At 36.1% G+C, this 21,586-nt stretch overlaps 1 protein-coding gene across 5 annotated transcripts in view; it reads right to left on the reverse strand.

The window, feature by feature from the left end:
* The window catches only part of Phkb (phosphorylase kinase regulatory subunit beta), a 268,116-nt gene that overhangs the window by 5,977 nt on the left and 240,553 nt on the right, over positions 1-21,586 (reverse strand). For all 5 annotated transcript variants that reach the window (XM_023712979.1, XM_004629191.2, XM_023712977.1 and 2 more), the window contains 2 exons: positions 9,783-9,917; positions 3,761-3,890 (listed from right to left, as the gene is read on the reverse strand). In XM_023712979.1, coding sequence (XP_023568747.1) covers positions 3,761-3,890; positions 9,783-9,917 — 265 coding nt within the window. The remainder of the gene's footprint in view (positions 1-3,760; positions 3,891-9,782; positions 9,918-21,586) is intronic.

A 21,586-nucleotide genomic window follows, 5' to 3' on the forward strand; every position in this document is an offset into this window, starting at 1 on the left:
GTTATTAATTCAGGGATTTCTTTTTTCATTTCCAATCTGAGTTCCTCTATACCTTTCTGCAGCTGTTTCTTTATTTCAGAAGCCATTGATTCATTGATTTCAACTGTGTGATTCCCACTTTGTTCTGTGTTAGTGTCCTCTGTACTTGTTATGGGTGGGCTTGCGGTCTGAGATTGCATTTTGCTCCTTCTCGTTGTCATTTTGTGTAGCACTGTCTTCTGACCTTTTTTTGTAGATCTTTGGTGCAGTTATAACCTTAGCACCTACTATAAAGTTCAGGTGCAGATCTACAAAGTTTGGATTTATCCAGCTGTTCCTGGCTTGGGTCTGGCTGCTGTGCTCAGCTCCTTCCTGCTGCTGCCCATGGGAGTGAACCTGTTGTGCCTCTCTGGCAAGATGTTCTGCTCCTGGACTAGCTGGGTGGTTCTGTCCCCTACATTATCTGCAGGGATTGCAGCTGCAGGGTTTCACCCCAGGCCTGTATGCCAGGCCTGAGCTCAGTCTGGAGGGGACAAGGTAGAGTAGGGGGGAGAGGCAGCTTTCTCACACACTCACTGGGCCTGGGATAAAACTTGATCTGGGGGTTCCTGGAACCCAGCAGAAATTCCTACTCAGCAGGCTGGGTGGGGAAGGTGCTGTGGAGTGGTGATGGGCATCCCAAGGGGGTGGAAGAGGGTCTCACCCACACTGTGCCAGGGCTGTGATCAGTAGGTCCTGCTGGCGCATGGTAGTTAGAAGCTCTCCCACACACTCTCTGGGCCTGGGCTAGGACTGGGTCTGGGGATTTCTGGAATGGGGCAGAAATTCCTACTATGTGGTCAGGGTGGGGGAGGTGTTGTGGAGTGGTGGGGGTTGTCCCAAGGGGGTGGAAGAAGATCTTGTCCACGCTGCGCCTAGGCTGGGAACGGTAGGTCCCGCCAGCGCAGTATAGCCGGAAGCTCTCTCAGACACTCACCGGGCCTGGGCTAGGACTGGCCGTTTTCCTATACTTCAGTTTCCTCATCTATCAAGTGGGAATAATAAAGCACCTTTCTTACAAAGTTATTATGTTGGTGACATGTACATTTGAAAAGTGTATGGACCAAAACAATACTTAGCCTGCATCTATTGTTACTGTTAGCAAAGGAAAGATGCTAGAAGTGAGTGGCCTTGACTATCACAGGATCAAAGGAAACCAGACAAACATTAATGGGCTGAGTGAAGGCACTGTCTGTGTGCAGGGTTGAGACTCTCAGAAGCAGCAGGACACTCACAGCAGGGACTCTGTTTCTACTTCCAGGAGGAAGGGTCACTCCTAGGGAAGGGATTGAGTAACTACAGCAACAAGTAAATAAAACCACTTCTGCAGTCCCAGAATGACATAAAGCAGCAGTGCTGAACCTATGCTTTGTGTGTCACAGTGGACTTTTTGTCATCACTGAAGGCTCGAAAAGGTTCACCATCACTGACAGAACATTTTGAAAGGTTTTCACTTATTTTTTGGATGAAAATATACATTCATGTAATTATTGTGTAATGTAAAAAGGGGATTCAGAGAAAAGTTCACACTGTCCCCATCAAACACATTCAGCCTTTCTTCTTAAAAAATAGCATTAAACATTTCCCATGTATCCTTCCAAAGGTGCCCTACTGTACAAATAAAAGCTAAATGAGAATGGGTGCATGCATTAATGAATATCTTTCTGTATAAAAAATTGAGTCAAAATTAATATTTTTCAAGTTTCAATAGTAGAAACAAAAACAGTACTCTACTTCTTTTGTGTGTATAAGCAGGATGATTTCAAGGCCAGGAATTTTTTTTTTTTTTTTTTTTTGTACTTTAGAGAAGGGTCTACAGAGGGTTTAGGGTCTCACTACTAGATTAGACTCACAGTGATTCTCCTGTTCACAGCCTCCCAAGTGTTGGGATTACAGGTGCGTGTGCCACCATGCCCAGTGTCAACTGCCTCAGTGCACCTTGGAGGTAGGGCTGGCATGGCAGGCTCGGGGATTAAAATCCCGGCCCCTGTACCTGCTTGCAGGTGCTTTAATCTGCTGAACTATTTGGCCGGCCCAATGCCAGCATTAAATAAACATAATACTCACATTAAAGAGGCAAGCTAGTTTATATAACTTGGGATACCAAACATAGGAGACGATATTACATTTATTTGGATGACAGGTAATTTATACTACCTCAATAAAATAAGTGACTCTCTTTCCATTGATATAAAAATTAACTACATTTTTTCACATTCAATGCAAGTAGCACATTAATTGTTAAGTAGTGATTTCCTTATCTCCAGCATTATGAGTTATTTTGCTCCTTGGGCTCACTAGATTCTTTCTTTGCAGTATACACTCTACTGATTGTAAAGTCCCCCAGCACTGGCCTACAACCTGAGTAGAAGAGAAAAGCAAGCTATTTTGTTTACAGGAACTCTAAAATTGTCATCTTTGAGGAGCAGATAAATAAAGTTTATTTGCTATAAGGTATATGTATATATATATATATTATGCAAAAATAGACAGGAAGAAACAAGAACATTATAGAGTGAGAAAAAGGTCACTTTATGAAAATAAAACAATTAGAAATACATATCCAATCTCACAGTACCTAAAGATAAAAAGAAAACACTAATATACCAAAGGAAGAGATAAGAGTGTAATATAGATGATTTCAATGTGCTGCTATCAATACTGAGCTGAATATTTACACAGTAAATCAATAAGGAAATATTACACTCTTTTTTTTTCTTTTATTTATTTGCTACAGGGTCTTGATACATGGCTCAGACTCAGAATGATCCTCCTGTCTCAGCCTCTCCAGTGCTGGGATTACTGGTGTACCTACCACACCTAGTTTCAGTGGCAGGTACGACGCGGCCAAGGTCCTGGGGCCAGCATGGCCTGTGCTACCGGGGATCTAACTCAGGTCCTTCTACTTGCCAGGCAGGCACTTAGACTGCCGAGCTATCTGCTCAGCCCTACATTCTACTTTCACTTTGGAACAGACTGACCTAACAGACACAGTCACAATATTCCATTCAATGGCAGCAGATTCTTCTCAAGTGCACAGGAAATACTCTTTAGGATAGATGATATGGCATGCCACAAAATAATTTATCAATCAGAAATAATCTCTCACACAGCATCATGTAATATAGTAACCCTTGTTGAATTCCCATTACTTTGTTTAGTAAAATCTTGTATCATTTCTAATGCTGTTTTTTTTTTCTATTACTATTTTGTATTCTTTGAAAATAAAAATAAACAAAAATAGAAACAAAAAAAAAAAAGAAAAGAAAAACAAACGTAATTTAGCCTGAGGAAATATTGCCAATCCCCATGACTGGACTTCTTATTTTCTAGTATTTTATTTATTTAGTTTTTTCAGACAGGGTCTCACTATACAGTTTAGGCTAGCTTTGAATTTGCAGTGGTCCTCTTATCTCAATCTCCAAAGTGCTGGGATTACACTACCATGTTCAACTCTAGTTCACTATTTTATCCCTTCAGGTATCTGGATATCCCTTCTTTGAATACTCATAGAACATTGAAAATCAAAAAAATTATTGTAGTACACAGAGAGAGGATACTCTCCTCCTTAAGGTGGTCTGTGTGTGTGTGTGTGTGTGTGTGTGTGTGTGTGTGTGTGATACTGGGGATTGAACTCAGGACCCTGCATTTGCCAGGCAAGCACTTATTCTACTGAGCTAGCTCCCCGGCCCCTAAGGTATCTTTGGGTGTTCCTTCCTGACAAAATGTGGAGGGGCCTTACCTGTGGCAAATGCTTGCCGGCCACAATGATCCCATTGGGTGTGCGCTCCAGGATCTGCCACACTCGGTCATAGAAGCCAGGGGGAGTTCTATTCAGAGACCCATCGATCTGACGCCTATTCAACCAGCATCTGTAGACCAAAGGAAAATGTCTCAGAGCTGACAAGAATGTCTGTTCTGGTAGAAAGCAAGTCTTTCTGTGTAAATTCACTGTCCCAGGAGGGTAAGAAATAAAAGCCCAATCCCATCTATCTTCCATGTTACAAATGCTAGTAAATATTTCATAGTGAAAACAGAGCTTGTAGTAGGGGAAGAAATCTCTAAGACTTTAAAAAATTCAATAGATAAAATGTTATTCTCTTGTAAACTATGAGTTATTCACTATATGATCAAATGATTTTCTAATATAGAAAGTAGTTCCACTTAAAAACAAGCAGCCCAAGGAAGAAAGAAAAAGAAAACAGGAGTGACAAACATCATAATAGATTTCTATGGTTCTCACATATAATAAAACACAGGCTCTGTGCAAGCACAGAAATCAAAGATCTTCATCATTCCTATATATTGCTTGCTCAAAGGTGCTTAATATTTGATGAATGGATAAATAAATGAGTGCTCAAAAATCATTGTATATAATGAAATTACCTTATATTTAGAAACTGTTCAACTTCATAAGAGTTTGTTATTTAAATACAGATAGAGTCTCACTACTGAAAATATCAGATATAAAATTTTGTGTGTCACAATAATCAGAACATAATAATCAGAACATAGCTGATATGATGAAATTCTGGATCACTTATTTTCATGGATGAAGAGTCATAGATACAATGCACCATTCACAAACTGCTAAAGACGTAGAATTTGCATACTTTCTAAAGAACATAGTGATGTAGTTGTATACTCTCGCAAAAGCTAAAGACAGAACAGGTATGTATATTTTGCATTTGGCATTTAAAGAGGTAGTAGGGTGAAATGCACGATGCAACACAAGGGAGGTATGCCATGACCAACAATATTTCTAGGAATACAGTAAACAGGAAAGACATTTCTGATCTTGTGAAAGAGGACAAATGAAATCTGATAGTTGCATAAGAAAAAAGACATCTTTCTTCCTTTTTTCTTTTCTTTCTTTCTTTCTTTCTTTCTTTCTTTCTTTCTTTCTTTCTTTCTTTCTTGTTTTCCTCTTTTCTCTCTCTCCCCTCCCTTCCCCTCTTCCCTCCCCCCTCTCCCCTCCCCTTTTCCTTCTGCTCTCTCCCTTCTCCTCTTCTCCTCTCTTCTTCTCTCCTCCTCTCCCCTCCCCCTCCCCCCTCTCCCTCCCCCTCTCCCTCTCTCTTTTATGATGCTAGGGATTGAACTTGGGACCTTGCACATGCCAGTCAAGCACTTATGACACTGAGCTGTCTCCCTGACCCACAAGTGCGTTATTTTCTAAAGTGAAGAAGCTCAAAGGTTTAAGGCCTACTAGTAATTAATGACTACTCCATCCCCCATTGCCTGGTTTTGACAAAAACAAGAACAAAAAAGTTGTTTCCTTAAAATATAAGAGGAAATGTGAGAGTTCTCACAATGTAGGTAAGGAATTATTTTAAAATATCTTTTTCATTGTTTGCCATTTTATTTTGAAAACTTTAGATTTACTGAAGTTAGAAAGTTCACAAAGCTATTATATTCTCTTTATTCAGCTTCCCTACTCTTACGTAATTACAGCAATTTTATTGACTAGGAAATGAACATTGATAGAATAACATAAATCTATGTACCTTATTCAAATTTAATCAATTTTATCACTAATGTTTTGGTCCAGGACCCCACAATGCATTTAACTTTCATGTCTCATAGAAGGACTGCTCTAACCTGTGGACAGTTCCTCAGCCTTTCCTTACTCTTTTATGACTTTGTCATGTTAGATATATCTATGGTTTTGCAGGATTTTCTTTATTTTGGGACTGTCTGATGCTTCTTATGAAGTGACTAAAATCATGGATTTCTGGTAAGAATATCCAGAAGTAATGTATTTTTTACAGGTCATCATATAAATAGGTATACGATATTGATGCACATTACCACTGGAAGTGCTAATCTTAATCGTAGTGTCTGCTAGATCTCTCCACTGTGAAATCATGCCCCCCCTTTGCCATGAGCTATTTTAAGTACAATATTTTTAAATTATGCAAATTTTCATTCCTTATGTTACTTCCATCCTAAAATGATTCTTGTCTACAAGAATTATTACTGTTGTATTTGCCTAATAATTACTTTTATTTCCAGTATCCTAGCTATACTTATTAATTAGGATTCTGGTAAAAGTAAGAGTCCCTTCTCTTCCACTATTCAAAGCAGCATGTGCTAAGGGATATTTACTCTACGTGTTATCATCCAATACTACCATTATTTATTATGCTGCTCAAATTGTTCCAGCTATAGCCACAGGAGCTCCCTCCAGTTTTCACCAGTGTCCATCTGACACGTTTCTCATATTTTGAGATTTTCTGACTTCTGGCACAAGGTGTTCCAGGCTAATCTTATATTTTTCCTGCCCTGTTTTGAAACTAATCATTTGTCCAAAGAATACGGGTTCTGTTCATTACAGAATGGTATTTAGAAAGCAATAGCACATGCCTGTAAGGAGGAATTGCCATGAGTTTGAGGCCAACCTGGTTACACTGTAAGTTCAAGGCCAGCCTAAACTACATAGTGAGACAGTATGTCAACCAAAACAAAAGGAAATGGAACAAAACATCTAGAAAGCAATACCTGGGTACGACATTTGTTCATTACCACTGGGGCTTGATTGTCTTTAGGTAATCTCACTAGAAAGAGTTTGGAAATAATGGCTGTATATGCATACATACATATGCATACCCACAGTCACTTCTGTGTCTGTCTAAAAACCACAAATTCACATTGATATTATTAATTTCAGTCCAGCCTATGTTTTCTTCTTTCTCTATTTATAACACTGTCATTAATAGTGGAAAATCTAGTTCTTGCTCAATACATATTTACATGTCTAGAAATGTTAATCCAGACATCTGTAAGAAAAGCTTTGTTAGCCACAGTACACTATATATGTGCTGTTCCTTTTCTTTAGTCTTACTATCTCGAGTCAAAGCAAAATTTTCCAATGAGAATCTGGTTAGTTCTTTTCTTTCCCCCTCAGTGTGGTAATGCCACCCATTTGTAGTACCGCTAGGTTCTCTATTACTGCTAGGCTCACTATTACTGTCACCCTGCACGCTTCTCCTTCCTGTCCATCTGCTGCCACCACTCTCTAGTGGTGACCAAATGAACTAGTTTCCGATTTATCCTTCCTGTATTCCTTCTACACAAATGAGCAGATAAACATGATGTTTCATTATATCTCAATTATTACATGAAGAGTAGTATACTATAGAAGTTCTTTTGTATTTTACTGTTTGTACTCAGTTACATATGAGAGTGCCTGTTTGCTAGAGCCTAACAAAGTGTTTATTATACTTTGAAACTTTGGCCAGTATGAATGATGAGAAATGGTCCAATATAATTTAATTTGTACTAATTAATTATGCATTAGCTAGACTATCTTTTTAAGTATCTAAAAAGCCATTTTATATGTTTTAAATGAATTTGCTAGTCATGCTTATCTCCCATTCATATCTTGAAATTTTTGTTGCTTGTCTAAATTCTTTTTTTACCCATAATTTTATTAAGAAATAAATAGCAATGAGACAGTTTCAAATCAAATTGGTAGAATGGTTTCAATAATTAACACATTGCATACTCTCTTCCTAGTGGTTATTTGCTGTACAAGATGCAGACATGATATCCTACTTACAAACACTATTACAACAAATTCCTCTATTCATTAAGAAAATGTAACTATATATCTATCCTAACCATTTTGAATACACAGATACAAAACGGACATTCATCTGTATCCCCTTTTTTGTTTAGTTCCATCGTTTGAATATTATAGGTATGTTAACTCAGCAAAATATTCTAAAAGAGTCCAGTAGTCCATAATAGTACTGGGTCTTCCACTTCACTGGCAATGTTAGAAATTGTTGACCTGAGTCCTCTACAGCTCAACATTAACAGCATGGCTTTACTTCTTTTATTTCATTTTTATATTTTTCTGCTGGATGGTTAAGACCAAGGTAAAGCAGGACCTATGCAACAAGAGTTGTAGCTTTTGAATCTGATAAGGTCAGTCAAATCCCCTCAGGATTTATCCTGAGACCCTGTACCTCAGATTGTAGAACCTTTGTCAGTGGCAGCCATGTGGATGAGTTATGGCCATTGCTTGGCCAATGTGTGCTCTCTGTGAAAGCCTGAGAGAATGTTTTCTCTCCATGTGACTCTCCTTAGGCACACTCTACATCATCGATCACTTTCTTCTTTGGCCCCATAATCTCCTTGATCAGAAAATTTGGGACACTACTGAGTTACATGACGTTACAGTACAAATTCTCATATGTCCTGAGTCTTAATTGACCTTGGAAGGCTAGGGCCAAAATGTTGGCTTTCCTTGAGGCCCTCCTTTTTCTCTAATTTTGGTCTGCAAACTTAGGTTGTTAACCCTCCAGAAGAGAAGCTTATTGTTATTACCATACAACCTAGACTGTTAAGCTTAACCTCACTATCTGTTTGAATATCAAACATCGTAGGCATAACATGGAACAGGTATTTTTCATCAAGTGTTGATATGTTGAACTTTAAGTCCCAACAGAATGGTATGAAAAAACATTTAAAAATTTAAAATATATTTTAAAAATAGGCATAAAGAATTATATAATTCTTATGTTTACACATAAGTCCAGAAATCTAACCATATACAACCTTGTAGCAGTCTTTTATGTTGCTACAACCTTGTAGCAACATTCCTTTTCCTGTCTCCTGCTGCTCCTCTAAATTCCTAAGAACTTTTGGATACTAGCTCTCTGTGGCATATATTTTGTTCACTTCTCAACTATTTCATGACATTATCTTTTGTTACACAAAATATTGTTTTAAACTATTCCTCCATTAATATTTTCTTTTTTACCTTTTAGTTAGGTTTAAAATATGGAAGGCTTTTCCAAAACAAAGTTAAAAAGAAAACTGCCCATGTCTTCTGTTAGTACTTGAATAAATTCATTGTTTATGTTTAGATTCTGATCTATCTGGATTTGACGCTTGTGTTTGAATAAAATAACTGATTTTTCTCTTGCAAATGGCTATCCAGTTGTCTCATCACTACATAATTCAAATGTTAATCTTTGGTCCAGTGATTTGAGATGCTACCTTCTTCATATACTAACTTTAAATGGCTACTGGGGATCTACTTGTAGAGTTTCTATTATCTGAAATGGGGCCATTTATCTGTTAACACATCAATTTTATAGTGTTTTAAATGAGAATATTTTTAATGTTTATTACAGCAAATCTTCCTTTTATGTTTTCTGGTTATGTTTGCATGTGAGTTTTTCCATATGAAGTTCAGTATTAACTTGTCTAACTCAATAAAACAGCTATTGGAATATTATTATAGGTGTATTCAACAAGGTACAGTCCACAGTACAGATGCAAACTACAAGTATTTATTTTGCTCTTATCCTAAGGCTAGCACAAGTTAAGTTTAGAGAAGTGCTTAGCCCCAGTGTTTACAGTCTATTTAGGGAAAACGTCACAGCAATATACTTAGCTAATGGTAACACATCCAATCCCTTCTGCCAAAATACTGGGAGTAGATGCTAAATGCTATATATAAATGTTCAGAATGGGAATTGACCAAAGCAGTATGAAGTATTACATTTTGCATAGAATAGTAAAAATGAGGAATATCTTATAAGCCACTCCTGAAAAAAACATAAATTTCAAATTAAAACAAAATTAAAGAGACATACTTTTAATTAATCTGTTTATATTACATTCAGTAACATAGGCCCTAATACTACACTGCATTTTATTTCTTATTACTAGCTTATTAATTTCATATATCAAGCTAAAAGTTATGCTTGTACATTCAGAATGTCTTGTCAGTAATACATGCTCCTCATTACCTTCCACTCTGTTGAGGCTGCAGAATATCCAACAGAAGTTGCTTAACTTCACTAGGTGACAACTGATATAAGTCTATGGATGGCTTGTCTCTGCCACGGATCTGAAGTTCATACTCCATAGCATGGATGATCCACCTGAAATAAAATAGAGGGGGCATGAATCAATAACTCTTGAAAGAAAATCACTTTGTGCCTCTCTCAGAAATGCCCTTAACAGCACTGACCCATTCAAAGTGGTATAAAAAAACAAGGTCATTTGAATTTCCTGCACCATTGATATAATTGCTTCCATCAAGATGTGTAATATGATTAGACTCTTAAAAATGAGGCTTGAGCACACACAGTAAGTTGGAGAAAACAAAAATAGGTCAGGCTACTTAGGTTTTTACTGGATACAATTTTACCAATTCAGTATGATGGTATTCTGCACATAAATCACTGCCACAGTGTATTTTTCTCACACTAGATACATGCAAAAAATAAATGAGACATAAGTAATAGATTTAAGAAATGTCTGAGATTTGCAATTAGGTAAATATTTCTTTCCCCAGAACAAACAGGTAGTTTTTTTAAAAGGAATCTTACTAATTTCCTTTATTTTGCAGTCATCCTTTTAGGATTAGAAAAACAAAGGAGAAATACCTGCCTTTGAGATATGTGAATGCAATTAGTTATAACTTAATTATAGTACCACATAGGAGGGTATACTTTGACCATTGTATTTTAGCAAAGCTAAAATATTTTATTATTTTATGTGTATTTTTATTTTCTACTTTGAGAAACTTTTATACAGTATTTCTGCAGCTTCATCTCATTTGTTTTATGTACCATTTTCTGTAGAAACAACACAAAAAATCTGGTTATGAAAACCAAAGAAAAGTGAAAGCAAAATTGTGCCTTAGGGAACTAGAACTCTATACTAGGTAAAGACAGGGAATTCTTTTAACATAGATATTTGTTTTATCCTTAACTCCTCTGCTTGAAGAAAATCCTCTCGGCCTCTCCCCTCCCCTCTTTTCCCTTCAGAAGTGGGGCCCAGTGGAAGTCTTCTAGCTATCAGGGTGAAAGAGACAGTGGGCCATGAGGATAGGGCCCCAGCCCTTCCTCTTTTTCTCTTTTGATTCCCTGGCTGAGGTAAAGAGACTCTACTCTGCCACACAGTGTGGCCTGAATGTGCTGCCTCACAAACAGCAGATGGGTCAAAAAAATTGAACACAGGCTAAAACTATGGGCCATTATAAACTAATGTTATGTGTGGTCCTGGTTTTAGATCCTGATTCAAACATACTACCCTAAAAGAAGTTATTTTGGGGGCAAATGGAGAAATCTGAATATGAATTGAGTGTGATATTAAGGAATTATTACTTTTTTTTTTTTGCAGTACTGGGGATTGAACTCAGGATCTTGCACTTGCCAGGCAAGCACTTATTCTACTGAGCTATCTCCCTGGCCCTAAGGCATTGTTACTAATTGTGTTTGGTATGATAACTTTATTGCCTTTATTAAGAAAACATCATTTTTAAAGAGACATATGTTCACTAAAATACTCATTTTGACTTTTACAGAGATTTCTATGTTTTATCCTTAACTCCTCTGCTTGAAAGAAAATCCTCTCGGCCTTTCCCCTCCCATCTCTTCCCTTCAGAAGTGGGAAGGTAAAAGTCAAAATGTCTGGGACTTTATAATAAGACTTAGCCTATAACAACAACAAAAAAGATAAGGCTGATGCGACACGTGTATATTACTAACAGAGACATATCCATTTCAGAATAGGTATATGGGAATTTACCAAATATTTCTACTATCACATATTCAAAATTTGTCATAATGAAAAGCAAAAACAAAAGACAGACTTAAATACTAAATCCGTCAGTAACTATGTCCCATTGGCAAGTCCCATTTTTCAAATAGCAATATTGTCCATTTAATTTACTTTATAAAATTATTTTGAGGAACAAATAAGACAATGTAGATAAAAAGGCTTTTTTGAAATCTTAATGGGTCATAAATATGTTAGCATAATGGTTGTACTATTTTACATTTCTGTCAGCAGTGTAGAAGCTTTCCTTTTTCCTTTGGGCAAAAACCCAAAATATAAAGAGCAAAATAAAAGATAGATACTAGCACATGGGGAGATAGAACTTTGCCAAAGGCAAAGAGACCAAGAGACGGAGGAGGAGGGAGGAGAAGGAGGGGAAGGAATGAGAAAAAAAAATGATTATGTGTGCATGTACCAACTCCTCACCGTGAGTGTAATCATTATATACTGCAGAGATATATTAATAAAAAAACAAGAAAACATTAGCAAACTTCTATGACTTCTCAGATTCTAGTTAAAGGCATTTATTATTGAAACTTTTATTTGAAGTATTAGAGTTATCTAAGCAAATGGCACATCAAATTAATTTCAGAAGGCATTCTCTTCTAAAATAAGTAATATTTTCATATTTTAAAGGACTACTTTTCTTTAAAAAAATTTTTATTTTGAGATTGTGTCTTGCTATGGTAGTTAGTTCAAGCTGGACTTGAACTTACTATATGTAGTTCAAGCTTATAGCGAGCCCCCTGCCTCGACCTCTCAGAATCTGGAATTACAAGCATGAGACACCATCTCAGGCCTAAAAGACTTACTTTATAAAATTCTGAGTAGAAAGTAGCTGTATATCTATCCCCACTATACTATATATACATATATACATATATTTTTCACAACAAACAGTCCTTTATTTATATCCCCCTTTTTTGTTTTGTTTTGTCAGAGATGGATATTCCACTGAAAGGTTTATATTAATATTGTTTAGACAAGATATCATGTCTGCATCTTGTACTCTGAATAACTGCTACAAAGACAACAACATGCAATGTATTAATTCTTGTAACTGTCCTATTAACCTGTTTTGAAACTGTTCCATTGCTATTTTATCTTTTTTCACATTAAAATGAATAAAAAATTAAAAAAGTTCTCTAGTAATTTGAGTTATTAAAACTAAACATAGTCTATCACATTTAAATTTTAACTTTCATAGTACAACACATAAGGATACCTGGAGACCCACAAGTTTCACTTTAGAATATTTTCTATTTACAAATTCTTAGCAGCTTCATGAGCAAATTATAGAAAACACTGTACCAATAGTTACCAAAAAAAGAAGTTCACTTATTTTTTAACTCATTGGGTACAAATGAATATAATTATTTGTCACATTAATTAAAATATATTTACTCATTCAAAAACATTGGCCAAATTAATCTTTGTATACCTTAGAATTTTTTTTTTTTTTGGGAACCGGGGATTGAACTCAGGTTCTTGCGCTTGCCAAGCCAAGTGCTTATTCCACTGAGCTATCTCCCCGGTCCCTACCTTAGAATTTTTTAAGACTAAAAAAATATCAAATAGCATTAGAGGTAAGATAATAACCTAGCTGTAAAAGACTTAGAATAAATTACCAAGGAAGTAACACACGTAAAAAGTCAAACACATTTTATCTACAGTTAGGACTATCAGTGAAAAAAGGCACAGGAAAATCTGACTTTTACCCTCATTCCCACTGACAAGGTCACAAAACTTCATTTGGCAATTGTAGTATAAAATCACTTACATGCCAAAATGGGGAATTAAAGAAAAAACAGAAAGAAATGAAAAGGTCAACAGAACAAAGGTTATCTCTGGACCAGACCTTTATACATACATTTGTTCTGTCTAAAGAAACAGAAACATGCTGTATTTGTCAATAAGCAAAGGAGAAAGTGGTGGATACACATGACTAACCAAATCAACATACACATCTCAATTTGAGTTGACGCCAATGGATCCCTAGGAATACTGAGAACAATCTGGACTAGTATTCCTGTACATTCCTGGGAATAAGCTCACCATCTGAAGAACTCCCTTGTACAGTTACTGTTGTACATATGAGCTTTTTTCTTTCCAACATGTCTCAGTCAAGAAGTAAAATATACAATAAAGTGCATGGAAATCATATACTACTAGAAAAGCAGATAGCTGACATTTTCTGAAAAGAAAATGCCATAAAGAATGGCACTAAAGAATGATCCTTAAAAAAAAAAAAAGAATGATCCTTGACAAGAAGAAAAAATAATCATTTTAGTATTATTCCAAGATAGTAGGAAGGATTTACTGTTTGTTGTTAATGAATGCCTTTCTATGTAAGCATTTTACTTGGCTTTATGTTATAAATGGAACTGTCCTTAACTGCCCACCATTCCTATGTGGAACGCTTGCCCCAGTGTGATGGTGTTAAAAATCAGGGCCTTTGAAAAGTAATTAGGTATAGGAGAGGTCTTGTGGACGCCACTGCTCTGGGACTAGACTGCTTTGAAGAAGATATACCAAGAGAACGTTCTCTTTACCTTGTCCACACACATGTCTATGAAGAAGACAGCTCTCCCCAGAAATCAAAGTAACTGGCACCCTAACCTTGATTTTCCAGTTTTAGACTATGAAAAATATAATCCTGTTGTTTACGTCATCTTATTGAAGATATTCCATGATGGCACCCAAGATGATTACTAATACATCATATAACAGGAGATGAGAAACTGCCTCATTCACATTAACATGGAGAGCACTATAATCATATGAGGCAAACTAAGCTTCCAGCTTGGGCACTGGAGAACAACCTAGATGTAATAATAACTGAATAGAGGGAGGAGGATGTTCCCATCTCGCTTTCTTATTTCACATCAAATATCAAAGACTTCTGAAAAGAGTGTCAGAGTCATGCTAATGAACCTGGAGGTCTAATTGCTTTTTCTTAATGGTACAAGCAACATTATAGTGCACGTGTTTGACACCAATAGCCTTCCATAAGCACTGAATGCATGATCCACACATGCCATTTTGGGTATCAGGGGACAAGATATGGCTTGATCATAATTGCTAACAGAATGTCTTAGTAGTAGGAAAAGCAGAGATGAAAAAGTCCTGATAACATATATCCTCAGGGGTTATCTCCCACCAAAGCCTGACTGACAGACTGCTGCAGAAAGCAGCTGATTGGAGGTCTTTACAGTAATAGGCCCATCAGGAACTTGATCTATTTCAACATGAAAGCTAGTGCACAAATCAATAAAGAGACAGCAAATCAAATCATTATCAGACTAGAATACCATTCCTGTGAGCAGGTTAATTTTGTTCACAGGAGAGTCTGATAGCAATAAAGTTGGAGAAATTACATTGACAGCATTAACCTTGGAAAAAGAAAAAGTGCTCTTAGTCTTAAAAGCAACTGAGGCAGTGATATAAATGAATGATTTTTTAAAAATAAATGTCTCAAGAAGTTTAAGCCAGAGATAAGACTACATATAATACAGAATTCTGGGTAAGATGTACTGTGACTAAGACTAATATTTTTATTTCTTAATGCTCATTCAACCTAATGAGTGTTGACATTTCAAGAATCCTGTATCAAATTTGACCCAACAACCAAACTACTTAATGATAATTAATATTAAAAAGGATAAAAATGCAACTAAGATGCCTTACTGCACTAAAAAGAAATAAGGAATGTATTCTGTAAATACCCTGCTGACCTTTTCTTTTAATCATGCCATAATGACAAGACACAAAGCACTTAGAAACAGCTATGCATTTAATAATTTACAAAAAATTGACATGTAAAGACTGTAACTGAATAACTTATTGAATTATGAATGAATAATTTGCCCACCAAATTTTAAACAACTAAAAATCTTCCAAGGGCTACCTTAAGGTAAATTTTGCTAACGAAACACACATATTTGCTGATGCTGACAAACCAATATACAAGGAGGCCATTCACTTAAAGAAATAGAGATCTTAGAAAAGAATTATTAAGGAAAAGTACAATAAAATCTTGCTGAAACAGTTCTCTGGGAGAGCATTAGGCTGAAGATCAAAAATACACAGAGAAAATAATGTCATTTTCTTCTTCATATAGTACTATCACAAGCTTCAGGATAACTGCCATTCTCTGAAGTCATCTGGATGACTCTGGAGTAGAAACGTTCTAAAACCTTTCTGTTGATGTGTTAAAAAAGCGTTATGTACATATTCATAAGGGGATTTCAAAGTTTTCCACGTATTTTATGAGGACCTCCCAGATAATGGAGAGGTAAGACTATGTTTCTAAACTACTATACAAAATGCTTTGAAATCACTCTGCTGTTCTCTAAATAGAGAATCATTTATAGTTCAAAGGGACACCTGCTCCAGAGTTTCAATAGTTTCAATAGTGAGTGTCGCTTGTGTGAACCCAGGAGCCTTTGTAAATCTAAGGCCAGAGGACAAGTAAGAGAGACAAGGAAAGAGGGAAGGAGGGAGAAAGAGGAAGAACAAGAGAGAAAGGAACAGAGAGAGAGAGAGACAGAGAGACAAAGAGATTGATTATGTTTCAGGAGAACAGAGAGGTCTCTCCTATGGATTCTTGAGATTTATAGTGCATAAAAATAATTCCCTCCAAAGAGCCTGTTCTTTGAGGTCTTCCCTTTGTAGTTTTTGAAGAACTATCAAATGTCACAGTGATAATGTTGATTTTTAAATTGAGCAAAATATTTTTACATTACTTATCCAGACTCACCATAGCCCAATGGACTGGAGAACCGGAAGACAGTTTGGGTACCAAGAACTCTAGGCATTCACACTAGTTTCAAATCCTTGTTCTTGATTTATGATCTTAGATGAGCTAGTTAAGTTTGCCAATTTCAAATAACTGGTCCCTAAGCTTATCTCAGAGGGTTTTTATCAGAATTTTAAAGGCTATCCCAAGGATCCAGAAAATGGGCTCTCAGTAAACATTAGATCTCTTAATGTGAGAACAATGAAGGATAACTTATTTGCTCATGATAGGTAAGCTAATGACAGAAATAGGAATTAAACTCAAATCCTTCTACTTGTAATATTCATAGTGGAATCCAGAGAGCTAAATTCAGTATCTTGGGATGGTCTTGCTTTATGGGTCTTGGGAAGATTTTCCTTAGAGGAGCTAAGTGGCAACTGTCTACTCTTGTACTTATCCCATTATCTTTCTCTTTGTTGACCCCACTAAACAGCCCTTAGGCTCATTATGTGCTTATTAATGTACAGTTTGGGATGAGTTATCAACCTGAAATGTAGATATCCACCCTTGATTTTTTTAAAGAAAGGCTTAGTTCCCAGAAAAGTATTACTTCTATTGTAAATATTGACTTTAAAAAATGGCAATAATAAATAATTTTAACTGTTAATCTTTTTTATGTACAGGGTCTCACTATACAGATCAGACTCATAGTGATTGTCCTGTTTTCAGCCTCCCATGTGCTTGAATTACAGGCATGCACCACCACACCAAGTCTCAATTGCCATCTCAGTGGGCCCCAGGGACAGGGTCAGCACAGTATGTGGTGCTGGGGATCAAACCCTGGTCCTTGCATCTGCCTAAGCAGACAATTTAACCTACTGAGCTTTTATCACCCCCCACTCCCTTTTTTTTTTTTTTTTTGGACAGGGAGAGTCTCACTACATAGTTCAGGCTGGCCTTGATCTTCCTTTTAGCCCAGGCTGGTCTTGGACTGGAACTTGTAAAGGTCCTCCTGCCTCAGCCTCCCAAGTGCTGGGAATATAAATATGCAACACCATGTTAAACTGTTCTTATACTTTGTCTTGTAAACCAGTTTTGATCAAGCAACAAGCAAGAAGATTTATATTTACAAGTGTGTGTGTGTGTGTGTGTGTGTGTGTGTGTGTGTGTAATATGAAACTATCCATTTGGCAGTTTTTCTACAATACTACAAAGAAGTGAAAACCTTGCTCTGTAACCACTTAATATTTTATAGCATGTTAATATATCTCTTATAGTACACAGGTTTATCTTAGACTCAGTCCCAAATCATTCTTTTCTCTTGGTCTCATAATAAATATAAAGGCTCAAAAATCTCATTTGTTTGGGTTGTTATTTTATAATCTCAGACAGTTCCCAGTTTTCAATGGTTTGACTTACAGTTTTGACTTCATCATGACATGAAAGTGACAGGGAGTTAGTAAAAACCATGCTTGAAATTCTGAATTTTGACATTTTCCTGGGTTAACGATATGTGGTCTAATAACTGGTTATGATTTTGTGTAGTGACAGTGAGCTGCAGCTCCTAGTAGCCACGTGAGCACCAGGGTAAACAAGAGCTTCTCTTCAGAGTACTGTGTTGCTAAGCTATAGTTTTCTGTAGGTTAAAATGTATTTAAGTACACTAAGACCATCAAGTCTATAGATTTTAATTAATTAATTATCAATCTTTAAAATAGTTTCTATTTTTTATTAGTATATATTTTTAGTACACAATGTCTGCATCCCCTGTATGGAGTTGGTACATGTACATAGCACATCAAAAGTTTTGTTTTCATCCTCCTTTTCTTCCTCCCACAATTTTAAATTTCTTCCCACTTGAGAAAGATGTATACCTTTACTTATCATCTTTCATTTTGTTCTTTACTTATAATTTCCTCATATAAGAGAAACCATGTTATATTTAATTTATGCATCTGATTCATTTCATGTAACATTACAGTCTAAGTTACATCCATTTTCCTACAAATGACTCAAGTTTATCTTAAAGATCATAAGATTTCAGTAACAAACATTAAATCCATTTTTCCTTAAGAAAGTGACATATATATATATATATATATATATATACACACACATGTCACATACATGGGTATAAACCTAGTTCCTTTACTTTCTGTTTGACTATGACAGGTGATTATTTTACTATAACAAGAGGGTTGTAGTGTCTACCTCCAAGTTTCAGTGATTAAATCAGACAACATAGGTATATGTAAAGAATTTTTAAGATCTTGCCTAGTATAACACATGTTCAACAAATGGTATTTGTAGTTATAATAGTGGAGCAAGAGAGGGTGGCAGCTTACTACAGAGATCTTTGGAGTACACAAAACATGCATTAGTCATACTTTGTACCCTTAGATCTCTACAAAGAACAGTGCTTAGAGAGGCTCCTTTTTCAATGTAAGACAATCTGTATTATACTCTTATGTAACTAACTGCACCATTTTATTAATAAATAAATAAACACAAAAAGTGCTACAGCCTGATACAGACTCTGTGCATGACTAGACTTTCATATTAACAAGAATTTCTTTAATTTGGTAATTTTCTGAAAGATATGACTTGAAACTTCATTCACACTTAATTCCAATGTCATGTGGCATAAACCAAGTGTATGATTGAAGCTGAAACAATCCTTTATTTCTCTCCCTAATGAACAGAGAGACATGCTATCTTGTTTTTTTCCCAAATGTTCTAACAAAGCAAACCACTCAACTCTGCTTGTATCCTATATTAAATTACCAAATACTTATAGAGCATCTCCAAAGGGCTAGGCTGTGATACAGACAAGAAATAATGTAAGATCTAGTCTTTAATGCTTAGTACAAGTAAATTTGTTAAATAAATTACTCCTGATCAAAAATATTAGCTTCCCTTCCAAATAAAAATCTCTGAGCTACACTGGTCCACTTTTTTCAGTGGGACCAAATACCTGACATATAAGCTATGATTTTTTTTCCATAATTTTATTGAGAAATAAATAGCAATGAGACAGTTTCAAATCAAATTGGTAGGACAGTTTCAATAATTAACACATTGCATACTGTGTTCCTAGTGGTTATTTGTTGTACAAGATACAGATATGATATCCTATTTACAAACACTATTACAACAAATCCCTCTATTCCTTGAATTAAGAGAATGTAGCTATATATCTATCCTAACCATTTCGCATACACAGATACAAAATGGTCATTCATCTGTATCCCCTTTTTATGTTTAGTTCCATAATTTAAATATTATAAGTGTGTGAACTCAGCAAAATATTCCAAAATAGTCCAGTAGTCCACAATACTATTGGGTCTTCTGCTTGACTGGCAATGTCAGAAGTTGTTGACCTGAGTCCCCTACACCTCCACATAACAACATGGCTTTACTTCACATACTTCATTTTTATACTTTTTGCTGGATGGTTAAGACCAAGATAAAGCAAGACCTATGCAAATGTATTTCTGGGGTGAGATGATATCTCAATGTTGTTTTAATTTGCATTTCGTGGATGGCTAGTGATGTGAAGCATTTTTTCATATATTTATTTGCTTTTTTAATTTCATCCTCTGAGAAGTGTGTGTTCATCTCAGATGCCCATTTTTGGATTGGGTCTTTAAATTTTGGGGCCCTAGTGTGTTTTAGTTCTTTATAAATTCTAGAGAGCAGACCTTTGTCTGAGTACTTATTTGAAAAGATGTTTTCCAAATTTGTGGGTTGTCTTTTCACTTTGTTGGTAATTTCTTTTGATGTGAAAAACTTCTCAGTAAGTGCAGGTCCCAGTTGTTAATTCTTTCAAGTGTTTCCCGTGCGATTTGATTTCTGTTAATGAAGTCTTTGCCTATCCCTATGTCTTCAAGAGTTCCTCCTACTTTCTCTTCCAGGAGATTTAGTGTCTCTGCTTTAACGTTTAGATCTTTAACCCATTTCAACTTTAGCTTAGTGCATGGTGATAGACCTGGGTCAAGTTTTAGTTTTTGGCATGTAGAGAGCCAGTTTTTCCAGCATCATTTGTTAGAGAGGCTTTCTTCCAGTGTATGTTTGGCCCCTTTGTCAAAGATAAGGTGGCTGAGTGTGATCGTAGGGGCTTCAGCATCTTCTAATGTATTCCATTGTTCCTCAGGTCTATTTTGTTGCCAGTACCATGCTCATTTTATCACAGTAGCCTTGTAGTATAATTTCAAGTCAGGAATTGTAATGCCTTCTGCCTTGTCTTTATTGCCCAGGATTGCCTTTGCTATTGAGTTCTTATACTAGGGCAAGTATATGATATTTACACATGTATATGTGGTTTATTTCACTTTTGAGTATATCTTCAAGTGGCATCCACTTAAATATAAAGGCTTCGAGTTTATCATTCTTTATAGTTGAGTAATACTGCATTGTATAAAAATACATCTTTCTCATCCATTCCTCAGGTGACTGGCATCTTGGTTGTTTCCAAGATTAGAAAATGCATAAACACTTATACAAAAAATGTTATTGCAGTAAAAGACACATTGTCATCAATCCTCTTCAAAATACTTATTATTTTGGACACTCACTCCGTAACCCTTGCCATTTTCCTCTTTCATGAGTATTTTTAATTCCTCTTATTGGCTGCTTTGTAGTCCTGAACTGATTCAAGATGTTTACCTTTCATGACTGACTTTGAGGGAGATCAAGAAGTTGCAGTGACAGATGCTGTGAAGAAGGTGGTTGATGGTACACCATAATGTTTTTACTAGCTTGTGTTTCCATTGGATGGCACTTGGTAGCTGCATTAATTGTATATTTGATTATATATTACAAATATATATACCTATATATTTGTACAGATAGGTATGAAAGAAGAGTTTCAGAACAGCTTCAGAATGTAGTAAGAGTGATAGGCTGTGTTCAAGGCAAGAGGGAGGATTGGGGGGGAGGTAATGGCAATGTGTATTTTACTTTAGTACTTTAAAAAAATTTAAATACACACCGTATTTTTTGAAAAGTCCTTTTATACAATTTAGAGGAAGAGTTGGTGTATGGTTTTACTTCATGGCTGGCTGGCTCCAAGGCACAAACATCATAATAGGAAGGCATGGCAGAGCAAAAAAGCTTTGATCATGATGGGTGGAAGGCAGAGCAGGCAAATGGTACCAGAAAGAAAGAAGCTAATGACCAGATCTAGTACCTAAGATTACACCTCCATGACTAACCCAAACTCACCCAGAAGTACACTTTACTAATCTC

The sequence above is a fragment of the Octodon degus genome, unplaced genomic scaffold, assembly GCF_000260255.1.
Source record: "Octodon degus isolate 3935 unplaced genomic scaffold, OctDeg1.0 scaffold00028, whole genome shotgun sequence".
Taxonomy (NCBI): Eukaryota; Metazoa; Chordata; class Mammalia; order Rodentia; family Octodontidae; genus Octodon; species Octodon degus.